Source organism: Acinonyx jubatus, chromosome A2, assembly GCF_027475565.1.
Source record: "Acinonyx jubatus isolate Ajub_Pintada_27869175 chromosome A2, VMU_Ajub_asm_v1.0, whole genome shotgun sequence".
Classification (NCBI taxonomy): domain Eukaryota; kingdom Metazoa; phylum Chordata; class Mammalia; order Carnivora; family Felidae; genus Acinonyx; species Acinonyx jubatus.
Window position 1 is genome coordinate 107,207,778 of NC_069383.1, and position 14,073 is coordinate 107,221,850.

Consider the following 14,073-nt stretch of genomic DNA (forward strand, 5'->3'; position numbering starts at 1 on the left):
TCAGGACTGTGACTGCTGAAAACAATCAGGTCAGTGGCATTGATGTCATGTGTCCCCCAGGCTGGGTCCACATCTACCTTGTTTCCTGGCATCAGCACTCTCAGAGCCACAAGCCACCACTTACAAGTCCAAATCCCAAAGCAGCCACTTTGGGGCCTCAACACATAGGTACCTGGTTGGCAGTAACACCTCAGCAGCCACCAGCCCTCCAGGCCCATGCACCAGGCATGACAGAGAGAGACTAGCTTGGAGGAAGATATCCCTGCCTGTCTCTTCCAGCTGCTACCAGCCCACTCACCCACTGCCATTCAAGATGATCCCCTGAGGCCTGCACATGCAGGTCTTTTATGAATCCCTGACCTGAATGATCCAAAGCATAAGAAATGATGGTTGTTTTCTGCTACTGAGTCTTGGCATTGCTTGTGACACGGCCATTGACACCCAGAGCCAGACCTCTCCAATCCCAGCCTTACCTCACAACATCCACTGATGCAGCCCCTGACTTGAAGAAATCAGTGGAGTCTTCTACCTCAAGGACACTGGGGAGAATCCGTTTCCAGGCACTCTGAAAAACAGGCATGGTGAGAACAGGGCTCCCTGGGGAACCAGGGGCATGTGTCTTCTGGGTGAGAGCAGCCCCTGCTGTGGGCTTGCCCCACCTGCTGCCAGGCTGGGCTCTGTCCACTCCATGGTGCTGCTGCTCCCAGGCTCCTGGAGTGACTGTGTCCTTGGGGAAGTAGGAGCCCAGGGAGCTCAGCTGTCCTCAGCTCCTTTGGGATCCCTACACCATTTCAGTGCAGCAGGAAGAGTATACATACAGAGCTCAGGGCTTGGCTGTGCACCAGATGCTCCCCAGCCCCCTTCACACCCAGCCTCACCTTGGTGCTCTCATCCGGGTGAGGTTCCCAGAGTGATCCTGGTGTTTGGGTGTGTTGCAGTGTAGAAAGGAAAGAAAAGTGGGTGGGAGTTCTGAGGGTGAAAACAAGGTACTTTGATGGGGTTCAGGAGGCCTGGGTCTTTTTCTCACAGACAGGCTAGCTGGTTCTGTGCCCATCTGTCCCACGGCCTGCAAAAGTCAGCAGTGCCCACCAGCCAGCCTTGTGGGTGAGTGTGGAAAGGCCAGTGTGAGTGAGCAACACCATCCAGAATTCTAAGAAGGCCGTCCAGTGGATCAGGATGGGACAATTGTTCTGTGGGTGAGCTCCCAGTCAGGCCTATGAGGACGGGAGCATCAAGATGCCTCACACTCTGCCTGAGCTTCAGACAGTGTTTGGCTGGTCACTGGGCCAGATGGAAGTGGTCAGGCCCAATTAGGACCTGGCCCAACCTCTCCCTGGTTCCTTCTTTTGTTCTTTGAAAGGTGTCATGGTTTTGCTCTTCCCATCCTCATTGTGACCATCAGCAGCCATGCTAAGCCATTCCCTGTCCCCACTTGACTACTGCCTGTCCTCCACACCTCTGCCTGGGCCCTTGCCTACCAGTGAGGTCCTTCTCTGGACCTCCAGCTCATGTTTAAATCCTAAGCATCCTCCAGGACCAACTGCCATGGCCCCTCTTCCCTGAACCCTTCACTGACTGCTCTGCCTGCTCTTCAGACTCAGGTGGCCTGGGGCCACAGGTCACCTGCTGGTATGTGGACACCAGCATGATGCCTATGGGATGCACCAGCCCTCATCAGATGTGTGTGGAACCTCTGAAAGGCAGTGGACCCTAAACCCACACGGCCTGTTCACACCCTAGCTTGGCTCCTGACAAGCCATGGAGATGCAGAGAGTCTCTCAGTGCCTCTGTTTCCTCATCTGTGAAAGGATCTGATAATGGCTGTGGGGGATTCCTCACATGAGGCAGGCAGAGTACCTGATGTACAGAAAGACCACAACAATGCAAATTTTGTTCCGTTGCTAGGCTCTCTCCACCAACACCAGAGGCCCACACTGGCCTCTCTCTCCTCCCCAGCCATTTCTGCTCCACCCCAGTCACCTCCAGACCATGCACTCTGAAAGAGCCAGTCCAGCTAGGACCAGCAGGTGTGATAATAATGATGCCAAGGATGACCAAGAGGCCATGCGGCATAGCATGATAGTGGTGGAGGCCAGGAATTCAGGCCCACCAGCTGGGCTCCATGCCTAGGCCTGCGCTCATCTCTTGTGACCCCACCTTGGGCCTCAGGCTCCTCTGCTGGGAGCTGAAAGTAATAGAAACACCTACTTCATAGTTGTTACAGTAGTTAAACACACTACTGTTCCTGAAGTGATTGGAACACTGCTGCACTGTGTACACACTCTGCAAGCACGTGCTTCTTTTGATGACCCTTAGGCTCCCTGCCCATGTTTACTGAGGTCCTTATAGGTGCTGTTAAACTGCCCGTTTCCATGTGTGTTCTCTCCTCTACCACTCACAACACCCATGGATATGCAGTTTATTCAAGGGCACAGATGAAGGACACAGTCACAACAGCTTTTGACTCAGGCCTAGCTCTACACACACACAACCTTACCTCACCCCAAGGGCCACTCAGCTGTAAGCCCCAGAAGGCTAGTTTGTCCAGCTGGCCCTGTAACTCCAGGGCAAGTACAGGGCTGGGGCCAGAGCAGCTCCTCCAAAATATTTTTGAATGAACAGGCTTCTCTCTCTCTCTCTCTCTCTCTCTCTCTCTCTCTGTCTCTCTTTACAGACATTCAGAAAGTTCAGCTTTCTACTGAGGAAGTGCTTGGTGCCCTCTGGAGCAGAGTAAGCTTCTCATGTCCCTTCCCTGCTGGGTACTGTCTTTAGCACTTGTCATCAACACCCACAGTCACCACTGTGGCTGCTGACTGGCCCATGTCCTCTCATCCAGCCCTCCTTCCCCCAGAATTCTCTCCACTCAGGTCTCAGGTCAAACCCTCCCCTTCTCCTGCCCAAGGAAGCCTGCCCTGGTTATTCCTTCTAAAGTTGTCCCCCAGCCTCCAAGGACCTTGTTCCCATCAACCTGTTATTTCACTCTTGGCCTGAAATTATCTGTTCATTTGTTTGGCTGTTCATTGGCTGTTTTCCCCATGGAAAGGGACACTTCATGAGAAGTGCTGGCTTAGCACTCAGCATTTGATAGGAGCTCATATGTATTTCTTAAGTCATTGATTACATGGTTGAACAAGTGAATGCTTGAAAATTCATCCACAGCCTTCATTCATAAAGGTTAAATACCATCCATACTATGCCTTCCAGGGAGAAGAAAGTGGGCAGAGGGAGCAGGAAGGACCAGGAACAAGTCTGGGAGGTGACCACTGACTGAGCTTGCAGTGGAAGGGACTGAGTCTCAGAGAGTGAAGTGCTCTCCTGCATCATCCATGACTGCTGTACTGGAGTCCAGGTCTGCCTGACTATGACACCCGGGCTGGTCACAGTGCAGGAGGCTCCCTCTCAGGGAGCTTTTCTGGAAGGTTACACTGCACACATTCTCATCAAAGGGCCATGGATTTGGCACCAACCTTTTCCACCTATTCCAGGGGCTTCTTCATCTGTCCACTCTTGACAGTGAGTCCCTAGAAGAGTCAGACCCAGTTGGCCAAATCCCAGTGTCCCAGTGACAGAGGAAAAGAGCAAGGGGGCATCAGAAAGTCCCAAGACATGATAGAACCAACACGGTGCCCAGGGTCAGCACATACATCTACAGAGGGTGTGCACATCCAACTCCAGGGAGTGTGAGTCAAAAAACACAGATGCAGTGCACAACCTGCAAAACCAGACAGAATCCCTGAAGGGGGCTTTTACCCGCACAGTCTCTGCCATGACCAGTTCTGCCTCTGTCAGCTCAAGGACACTGCTGTCTGCTCCGCTGAAGAAGCGTGAGGCTGGGATCATCCTGCCATCCTCCAGCTGGATGTTCTTCACCAGAAGCTGCAAAAAGAAGGCTTCACAGTACCTGTGGTTGTCTGCATGGCAGGGAAGAGAGCAATTCCACACGGAGCACTGTGCTGGGCTCCCCACACACTTCGTCTCCAACCCTCACCACAAGAAAGGTACAAGATTAATGAGGAGGGACGTTCACAGTGGAGACACTGCTCTTCCAGGAACACAGAGGAAACTGTAGAGCTCACTTCTCCGTCACCCACCCCCCTTCTCACTTCTTTTTAAGTGTAATGATTTTATTATTTCCATAAAAATGCTTACTTATTAGACAAAAGTAATTCAAGCACTACTCGGAATATGAATCAAGAAAACAACTAGGGGTGCCTGGGTGGCTCAGTCAGTTAAGCATCCAACTCCAGCTCAGGTCATGATCTTATGATTTGTGAGTTTGGGCCCCACATTGGGCTCTGAGCTGACAGCTTGGAGCCTGGAGCCTGCTTCAGATTCTGTGTCTCCCCCTCTCCCTCTCTGCCCCTTCCCTACTTGTGCGCGCTCTCTCTCTCTCAAAAATAAACAAACATTAAAAAAAAAAAAGAAAAGTTATCACCCAGTAGCCCAGCTCCTAGAAACCCCATGGAAAGCTCTGGTGAAGATCATCAGATGCCCCCTAGGGGGCAGAGGTGGGAAAAGGAGCAGACACGGATGTCTGTGTTTGACAAGAGTGGTTTACAAGAATGGTAGGGGCGCCTGGGTGGCTCAGTATGTTACGCGTCCGACTTCAGTTCAGGTCATGATCTCACGGTTTGTGAGCTGGAGCACTGTGTCGGGCTCTGTGCTGACAGCTCAGAGCCTGGAGCCTGCTTCGGATTCTATGTCTCCTTCTCTCTCTGTCCTCCCCCACTCACACTCTGTCTCTCTCTCTCTCTCTCTCAAAAATAAATAAACGTTAAAAAAATTTTTAGTTGGGATGAGCACTGGGTGTTGTATGGAAACCAATTTGACAATAAATTATAATAAATAAATAAATAAATAAATAAATAAATAAATAAATATTAAAAATTAAAAAAAAATTATAAGAACAGTACACTCTCTATATGCCCTGACATAACTGAAGCCAGATTCCCTGCTTGGCCTCCACCCTCTTGACTTTTGAAGATATTCTGGAGCTTTCTGTGAGCTAAAGCCCAGCTAGACCCAGCTAAAAGTTCCTGAAAGATACTTCAACCAAGGGTTCCGCCAAGGCTACTTCCTTTGCTTTGTTGTCCCTGTGGACATCACAGAGGGCACAGTTGTTGCCCCCTACCCAGAGCTCCTCCTAGCCCGTGTTCCCATCCTCCAGCTGCTGCGGTATAGGTCGTTAGCAGTCTACATGTACCTTCCTCCTCCATGGCTTTTGGCGGATAAGTGCAGCCATGCATAGAGAGGCCCAGGGTTGATGCCTCATTGCCACCCTCCTTCTCCAGGGGCAGCAGAAACTGAGGACTTAGCGATGTGAGTATGCAGGGGCATAATCAGCAGATGCAATTCACACTGCAGTGCCTGGGATCAGACAGAAGATGGCAGACTCCAGAACCCTTATATCTTTGCTTAGCACTGTCCTCTCCCCCGGTCTAGCCCTACATTGTATGAGATTTTCCAAGAGTACTCCCTCAATAAGTCACATGCACAAGAACTCCTGTCTCAGACACTGCTTCAAAGGAACTTGACCCAAGACAGATAGCATCTTTCAACTGCATGTATCCATCATGAATACCTAAAACACCCACTCACTATACATTGCAGACATTAAAGGCACCCTCAGGCCCTCCAATGGCAAGACACAGCAAGATAGGCACCCAGAGTGAGCTCGCATCCATCCCCAGCAAAGCTGTTCCACATTCTATCTGGTCTATACACACTGATGCAGCCAATGATTCCATATCCATGAGATTTGTTGAAATCTCCACAGTGTTTGGAGACCCCTGCTTGTACTCTTTCCCTGCCCCCAGTATCTTAAAGTCCAGACCTGCCCAACCACTGTACAGAGGGAGTATTAACCTGGGGATCAGAGCCAGAATTTTAAGGCTTGAATCCCCACTCTGCCACAAATTAACTTGGTGATGTTGGGAGGGTTATTTAAACCTCTTTGCTTCAGTTTTCTCTGCTGTCAAATGGGTATAATATTAATACATATCTCATATAGTTGTTGGGAAAATCAAATTTAATAGATCTAAATTGTTTTAAAATAGTGCCAAGGCACACAGAAGGCACTGCATAAATAGTAGCTGTTACTCAGAGTCGTGGAGTCTGCTAACATGAGTCAGGGCATGTTGTGTGCCTGGCATGGCTCCAGGGGTTCTCACGATGATGTCCCTGTTCAGAAAGAAGGAAACTGAGGCACAGAGATTCAGTCACCACACCCAGTGGCACCTGGACACTCTGCTGGACTGAAAGGAGGCTGCAAATTCAGGGCTCCCAGCACAGAGCCTCTCCCTGACTCTGATACCCTCACAGGGCACCCAACTCTGGCTGGGGGGCCTGGTCACAAAGAGCAAGGGGCCAGCCTTCCCTGAACAGGGAAGTGGGTTGGGTGCAAGCAAGGGGTTTTCCAGGGGTTTTCCTGGAGCCTACAGTCTCACTTTCCCATGATTTCTCCAGAGTAGCCTGGGGTCTAACTGCCAGGGCTGAGCACCTGGACATGTGTGTGTCGCCTGGAGCCTAAAGTACAGACATGTGACCCATAGCAGAACCATTACCATTCTGTCATCATTCCCGAAAAGGATGAGTCCCGTTTTGGTGACTATCCCTGGCTGATGGGCTCCTGGGATAGGCAAGGCTTCTCCTTCGGGCACCAGGCCTGCAGTGTTTAGCGTTGAGTTGAAGAAAGTCAGCTTCTGTTGAGGACAGGAAAACCAAAAGATGGTAGATGAAAGAGGCCCCCACTGCTGGCATTCCAGGCAAGGTCGAACAGGGCTAAGGGGATGAAAGGGAGCTGGGCATGGCTAGGGGGAGGAGAGAGGCAGCTAGGGCAGCCACAACACAAGACTAGTCCTAGGCAACCCCTAGGACTCTGCCTCCAGTAGCACAAACAAGACCTGGAAGAGCCTCAGAGTCCTCAGGGAACCCTCAAGTTCTATGTGCCCCTAGGATCCTATGTATTGGCCGCTGGCCTCAGACCTCAGGTGGAGAGACACTAGGAGAAAATCTGCCCAAGGCATCACAGAGTACCCTGGGGATGCCACTAAGCACTGGTCACATTGCATAGAATCTTGTGGTGATGGGGGGAGCAGAGAGACTCATGGATGGAGTTTGGGGAGTTGGTCAGCAGTCAGGGGTTTGGACAGTCTGAGGCTTTGTGGAGAACAAGACTGCCCTCTGTGGGGAGCAGATTGTTCCCAATGACGGTCCTGCCAAATCCCCATACCTCTTGAGAGCTTGTGAGTGCCAGGGCTCACCATCTGCAGTATATGGACTGCCCAATGCCCAAGCCCTAGCCTGAGCATGGTACTCCGCCCCACTGGGACCAAATCAAAGTCACAGCTGGACTTGGGATCTCTGCAAGCCCATGGGTGGGAGTCAAAATATTTTACAACCAACATAGCTTGAACCCAGAGCTGTTGTAGGGATCCAGAGGCCTTGAGCTGTGCTGGAACTTTATCCTTTAGCCACCAGATGGTGGACAGATCTAATGGTCCTAGGAGAGGGACTGAGGTGACTGGGGGCACTTGGGTGGGTTTGGGGGTCTAGGCAGTGACTCTTTGACAGCCAGTTCAGACATATTTTGATAGCAGGGCACACGAGTGTATCCAACCCAATCCTAGCCAAGTACAAACACACCTGCCCACAGGCCTCTGTCCAGGCGCCTGGCACCTTGTCGTTCCCTCGGATCCAGTTATGAATCGCCTCTGCTGACTGCTCCCAGTTGATCTGTTGGGCAGGACGTGTGTGCTCAGCCAGTCTCTTCCCCACTCCTTGGCCATCCAGACAACACACCTGTTCTCTCTTTCCCTTCCCCACCACCCTCCAACCTCCCACTTCCCACCCTCCCCAAACTGTCCTGCACCCTGATGAACCCTGACTGAGTGGAGCCCTGGGGAATGAGCTGGGACATCTGGCTTCCTGTTGGACACTGGTCTGAGTCCCTGAGCTGGAACAGGCCAATCTCTGGTACCCCAGCTCTGGGTGCTCTCTGACCCTAGCCTTTCACTGATTGTGTAAACTTTAGGAGGATGATTGGGGAAGATAACACTCAGTTAAGGTGGCCAAGGCCTGACACAGACTCCCCAGCAGAGTGCAGGCTCATCCCATAGGCCCCCCAACAGCTTCTCCTCACTTGTAGGGCTCACATAGACCCCTATGCACCCCATAAGCCCTAATCAGAGGTACAGCCCATAAGCTTCCCCATGCCCAAAGCTGCAGTAGCTCTGAGAAACTGAATTACTTCTCGGATCTCATCTTAGAGACTTCCAGCACTGTGGCTGATGTTTTACACACTGCCCCACCTCAGCTCTTCTCCCTGGAGACCCTGCCTGTCCATTCTTCCTAAAGGGGAACAGAGAACAACCCAGAACACACCCTGTTGCCTGCCTATCCAGGTGTCGCAGGAGCTTTGCTCACACTTCTCCTGCGTGGGCTGCTCTCTCTTCAGGCCTTAAACAATTATAGCTTGGCTAGTCAGCCTAAACCCCAGCTTCCCTGGGACACCCTCTGCACCCCAGCACATGCATGGGCAGCCTTTGGGGTGGGCAGGGCTCTGCACTCACCTTGGCTGTTTCCTTCTTCTGAATGCCCTCGTAGGTGGCTCCTTCCTCAGGCTGGGGGAGTCTGGGGGCTTTGCCTTCGGCGATCAGCCTCACAGCCTGCACCTGGGGAGACCAGGTCAGTTAGCATCCCCAGCATTACAACCCTCCCCTCACTCCCAGGCCCTGGGTTCACCATGAACCTGAACTCAGCCCCACACTGACCAGACTTGCCTGGCCCCATGCCAGGTACTCCATGGGTACCCAAGGAATATCCCTGATAGGAATGGGTACAGTTAGTCTGAATCTAATTCCATTCTGAAGGAGGAGTACAAAACCCTGCCATCTCTACCAAACACAGTTTTAGAAGATTATATAGAAGATCTTATACCTTCTGAGAACTTAGATTATATAAACTACAAAGCCCTATACAGATGTAACAAACACAATTCCCATATTTTCATCTAAAACCTTCCCTGTCTGTTAAGGGGAATGGATTCTGAGCCCCATGTAGTGTTTGGAGGTCTGAGATTAAGCAGGAAGCTGTTTTTCTGTGAAGGAAAAGGGGAGATTGTAGAAGAAGGAATCAGGGAAGTAGGCAGGAGAGACAAGGAGCCTAGGCCCATCCTGAGGGGGTCCTGGGGGGACCCCCAGAGACACCCAAACCAAGAAGTGATGAGAATGTCAGAAACATCTAAAGCAGGACTGCCCAGAAGAACTTTCTGGATGAGGGACATGTTCTGTGTCAGAACTGTCCAATACAGTGGCCATCAGCCAGTGTAGTTCCTGTACTGGGGATTTGAAAGGTAGCTATGGGAACTGAGGACCTCAATTTTTAATTAGAATTCAATTTAATGAATTTAATAGGTGCATGTGACTAGCAGGTGTCATATTGGATGGCGCAGCTCTAAACCACTAAAGTTGTTTCCTGTGGGATATGTCAGATAAGCCCCTTCTCTGTCTCTCCTATCAAATCTCCAGCAAGTCTACTTTGTTCATTATTTTTGTAAGCAGGTGGACTCCATGGGAGGGAATACAAGAGGCATCTGTTTGACATACACGAAAAATAAAAGATGGCTGACATCTGGGCAGCAGTGAGCACTCTCACGTCATTGCTCTGCTTATCGCTACTCCCAAACAGGGAACGTTCTCCTCTCTGAGATAGCCTCCTCTTTGACTCCTGACTGCTGCTGGAACCAACCAGAAGTTCATGTGTGTCTCTGCCTTTTGGTCAACTCTGGCTGGCTTCCTTTGGCTCCACCACCAGCAGCCACACAGACACACCAGTCCCTAAGGGGTCAGGTCCCATGGGGCCTGCCTGCTGTACCAACCACAATTGTGTCTGACATCAGTCCTTCTTGTCTGTCTTGCTCTGATAACAGAACCCTGTCTCCTGCAGACAACTTAACCTATATGACTACAGTTGGGCTTCTCTGATTTTTCATTCAGGAATTTTGTGAGAAAGAGGGTTTTTCTTCCTTTGGAATCCAGAGGCAAAAGTCTCGAGCCATCAGTGACTACTTTTCCTCTCATTTGAGGGCAGCCCACCTGAAGATGAAGCTCATCAAAGAGAGAAAAGTAGAATCAGAAGGAAGGCAAAGATACAGAATCCTAAGACATGGCTTCTACCTCTGGACTCAGCCATGCTTGGCACCATCCTTGTCTTTTGTCTTCTATATTAAATGAGCCAAAAATGTTCCCTTTGTGGATAAGCTTTCCGAATTGGGTTCGGTCAGTTGTAAGCAAGAGTCTTGCCTAACAACAATACATTGTATGTCCTAATCCTGCCTCTTTGAGAGCTCTCTCTCTCTAGAATCCTGGAACTGGGGAAAGAGCCTGGGGGGCAGGCTGGGCCTGGATACCAGTAAGGGGGGGCCCACATATGGCATGGCTGCTTCCCAGCCCTTACCATCCCTTTGATGCCTTCAGGAAAGAGGAAGCGGTTGTATAGAGTGCTCACGGTGTCATCCGGGAGGATCTCACACTCCTTCTGGAGAAGAAGGTCCCCAGTGTCCAGACCGTCATCTGCCCAGAAGATGGTAAAACCCCCTTTCTTGTCTCCATGAATAAGGGTCCTAGGGAGCACAAGTTTTAAAGCCTGAGTCTAGGGGGCAATCCGGGAGCACCTAGCACCTGCTAGGTGTTGTGGTAAAAGCCCTATATGCTTGATGTGACATAATACCCCAACAGGTATCACAGGCATTATATGTCCCTTTTACAGATAAGGAAACTAAGGTCTAAGAAATGAAGAGACATAACCAAGGAGGTCAGGGAGCCTGAATCTCAGTCTGGCTACAAACCCCCACTCTTCCCAGCTCAGATGCCTCCCCTTGCTGATCACCCAGCTAAACTGCACCATCAGTCACATGGTTCCATTTGTCCCCTTAGCACTTACCATGTCAAACCATCTTGTTCAGATGACCTTTTACTCCATCTCTATCCCTTTCCAAGTAGGATGCTGCTGTGTACTGGCAGTGGGTGTGGATTCAAGCAGGCCTCTGGCCACACTGCCTGGGTTGGTACCCTTGGGTGAGTCCCTTAACCCATTCTGTTCCAGTGACTCTGCCTGCCAGGGTGGGACCACTGATGTGTGTACTTCACAGTTCACTGTAGGAACCCAGAGCACTTAGCAAGGTCTGTCCCTGATTCTCTCTGGCACTCTTGGCACTACTGAGAACATCTCACCAGTCAGCCATGTGGATGCCATCTGGCAGCACAGGAGGGGCCCCTGCATGATGCCTGTTTTGTGGCCCCAGAGCAAAGTTGTGGGCTAGGGGAGGATGACTTCTTGGCAGATGGGGGTGTTTTTGCTCTTTCTCACCAGTTGATGGCCGAGGCCCCTCGGTGCCGGGGGAGCAGACTTGGGTGGTAGATGATGGAGCCGTGACAGGGGGCATTGATGACCTCCATGGGGATGAACTGGCTGCAGAAGGGCAGGACGTTGAGCTCGGCACCCAAAGCCTGGTATTTCGCCACCACATCGGGCAGAGCCTGTCCTTTCACCCGCCAGCGGGGGAACTTGAACACTGGCACTCCATCCTTCTCGGCCTCCAGGCCTGTGGAACAGCAGGTGAGAAACCGGCCCCTCCCCGCACCCATCCACCCACAGCCACCACTGCCTTCCCAGCAAAGTGACTCCTACATCTTCTTTCCCAGCCTGTCCCTCCTGTCCCCCCATTGCCCAGCGGGACTCCACTGGGCAGCACAGAGGGAACACAACCAAGGGGACAGCACTGGCCAAGGGCAAGGTTGCAGTGGCTGCTCTGCCTGGACTTACTTCTGCTGACCACCAAGGCATCTGAGCTCCCTGCTCTCCCAGGTTCCTGTCTGACCCCTGAAGGCTAAGCTCTTCTCCTCACCCCTCCCAAAGCCTCATCATGCTGTCCCCAAGTTTCTGTCCTCCACCCTTCAGCCACTTTCTGGGATGGCAGCTGGGACCCTAAAAACTGCATTTCTGCTTCGTCAAATACTCCCTGTCAAGCACTGCCAATAAGGGGTAATGGAGGGACACTAAAAGGTTGAGGGGAAGGGGAAAGTGAGGGAGGTGGGGTTTGCTCCTTTCTGTCAGGTTCCTGTCCTGAGAGCCCCACCCAACCATGCCACCTCACTTCTTAACCCCAGCTGCAGCAGTGCTTTCCCAGAGGAGCAGCTGGATTAATTTGCCGTTTTCCCAACATCTGCAGAATTACCCAAACGTACACTTTCCTCCCATCATGTCTGCCTTCCAAAGTCTGGGTCTCAGCTTGCAAGCACCCCCACATGCACCTGCCCAGTTACCAACACCTAGGAGCACCATGCAGTCCTCATGGGTCTGAATTCCAGCCCCAAGCTTCCGAGATTTAGAAGCCACAGCTTCCTTCTACTTCCCCAGCCTGGGAGGTGGCAGCTGCCAGCTGCATTCACTACCCTGATAGCTTGGAGTTCCCTTTTGCCTGCCCCTCTTCAGCACGTAATGAACACATCCCCATCCTGGGTTCTCCATTAGAACATCCATCCTGATAACTGGTCCCCGGCTAGACCTGACCCACTCTGTAGCCCCCTCTGCCTCTGCCCTGCATTTGGGGACGTTGAGGGAACGTGGGATCAAAGTGAGTCAACTGGACTGTGCTTGCAAAAGCTGTCCACACTATGACCAAGGAATACTTCTGCAAGACATCCAAGGTCAGGGTCAAGAAGCAGCCCCACCCAGGCTCCATCTGGGTCCAGACTCATAGACTGGTATCAGTGGTCACTTAGTGGCTGGTATCAGGGTTCATTTTGTGGTGAGTTCAGGTTGTATCACAGATCACACTGGGGTCAAGTCCAAGAGTGTGCACTGGCTAGCATCATGATGATGCTGGAGCTGGTTCCAGGGGTCCACCTATGCTTTTCAGTCTAGAGAGATTATTTCTATGAACCATACCTCTGTGCCTGGCCAGCCCCACAAGGCTCCTTTCCCAATCTGGCCTTCCGTTTTTAAGCCCCACTTTATATTCTGCATCCATCCGGCCCAAGAAGGACTTATGAATGTCCCTGGAGGGTCTTTTCATTTGAGCTGAGCACCCCTCCTTCCTCCCCTGGGTTCCTGCTGTGCTGCTGATGTTCCCAGCCCAGAGGCTAGTGATTGTCAAACAGTGCTCCTCCAAGAGCCAGAGGCTCAGCCTCACCTGGGAACTTGTTAGAAATGCAGATTCTCAGACCCCACCCATCTCTCTAAACAAACTCCCAGGGCAAGGCTCAGGACTGGGCATAACAGGCACTCCCAGTGATGGGGATATGGTGCACATTCATATCTGAGAACACTGTCCTGCAGTGTCTCACACCTAGCAGCCCTTTCAGAGCCTGATGCTGGGGTCAGAGAAGCCTGGAATAGTCAGAGAGCAGGGCCCTGGGAGCAGGCCAGGCTTCTCCATGGCCCTTCTCCGGGACACAACCCCCACCCCATGATCAGGTGGGGAAGGGACTTTTACTTTGTTCCAGAAAATCCCAGCAGCCAGTTGGTGCCTGAGCAGGATTCAAGGTGGAGTATGTACAGCTGCCTCCAGCCAGGGATGCCCACAAACAACACAAGACCCTGCAATCTTCTGCTCCCACCCACCACCCATTGCTACCTGCCTGCCCGGGCACCCCCTTTCCCTGCTCTTGGGCCACGCACTCACCCAGGGGATCCGCCTTTCCATCCTTGTCTGGGACAGTGAAAACGCCCACGACCTCATGTCCCTCCTTCCGCAGGTGACAGTAAACTTCCTGGCCAAACAGGCTCTGCCCAATCACGGCGATCTTCATGGCAGCAGGGATCTGTCAGAAGGATCTGGGGATGGAATAAGACTGCGGCATTAGACAGGGCTCACTGGCCTCGGAGAGCCAACCCTAGTCCAAGTGGGCAGCTGCACAGCACCTTGGCCAACCTGCCCTCCTCAACCACTTGGGGTTATCTCTGGGGCTCCCTGAGTATCAGGACGCTGCAGGGAGTCGCTACTGTGAAAGGGACCAGAGGAGAAAGTTCTGCAAGGGATGGATTTTAGATGCCACAGTAGGTGAGTTGCAT

General features: G+C 51.9%; 1 protein-coding gene across 4 annotated transcripts in view; it reads right to left on the reverse strand.

The window, feature by feature from the left end:
• ALDH1L1 (aldehyde dehydrogenase 1 family member L1) overlaps positions 1 to 14,073 on the reverse strand; it is a 117,252-nt gene that overhangs the window by 69,220 nt on the left and 33,959 nt on the right. For all 4 annotated transcript variants that reach the window (XM_053218823.1, XM_027049824.2, XM_027049823.2 and 1 more), the window contains exons 2-9: positions 13,685 to 13,836; positions 11,368 to 11,602; positions 10,456 to 10,621; positions 8,571 to 8,672; positions 7,645 to 7,734; positions 6,564 to 6,701; positions 3,751 to 3,876; positions 474 to 565 (exon numbers count right to left, since the gene is read on the reverse strand). In XM_053218823.1, the coding sequence (XP_053074798.1) occupies positions 474 to 565; positions 3,751 to 3,876; positions 6,564 to 6,701; positions 7,645 to 7,734; positions 8,571 to 8,672; positions 10,456 to 10,621; positions 11,368 to 11,602; positions 13,685 to 13,811 (1,076 nt within the window). In that variant the 5' untranslated portion in view covers positions 13,812 to 13,836. The remainder of the gene's footprint in view (positions 1 to 473; positions 566 to 3,750; positions 3,877 to 6,563; positions 6,702 to 7,644; positions 7,735 to 8,570; positions 8,673 to 10,455; positions 10,622 to 11,367; positions 11,603 to 13,684; positions 13,837 to 14,073) is intronic.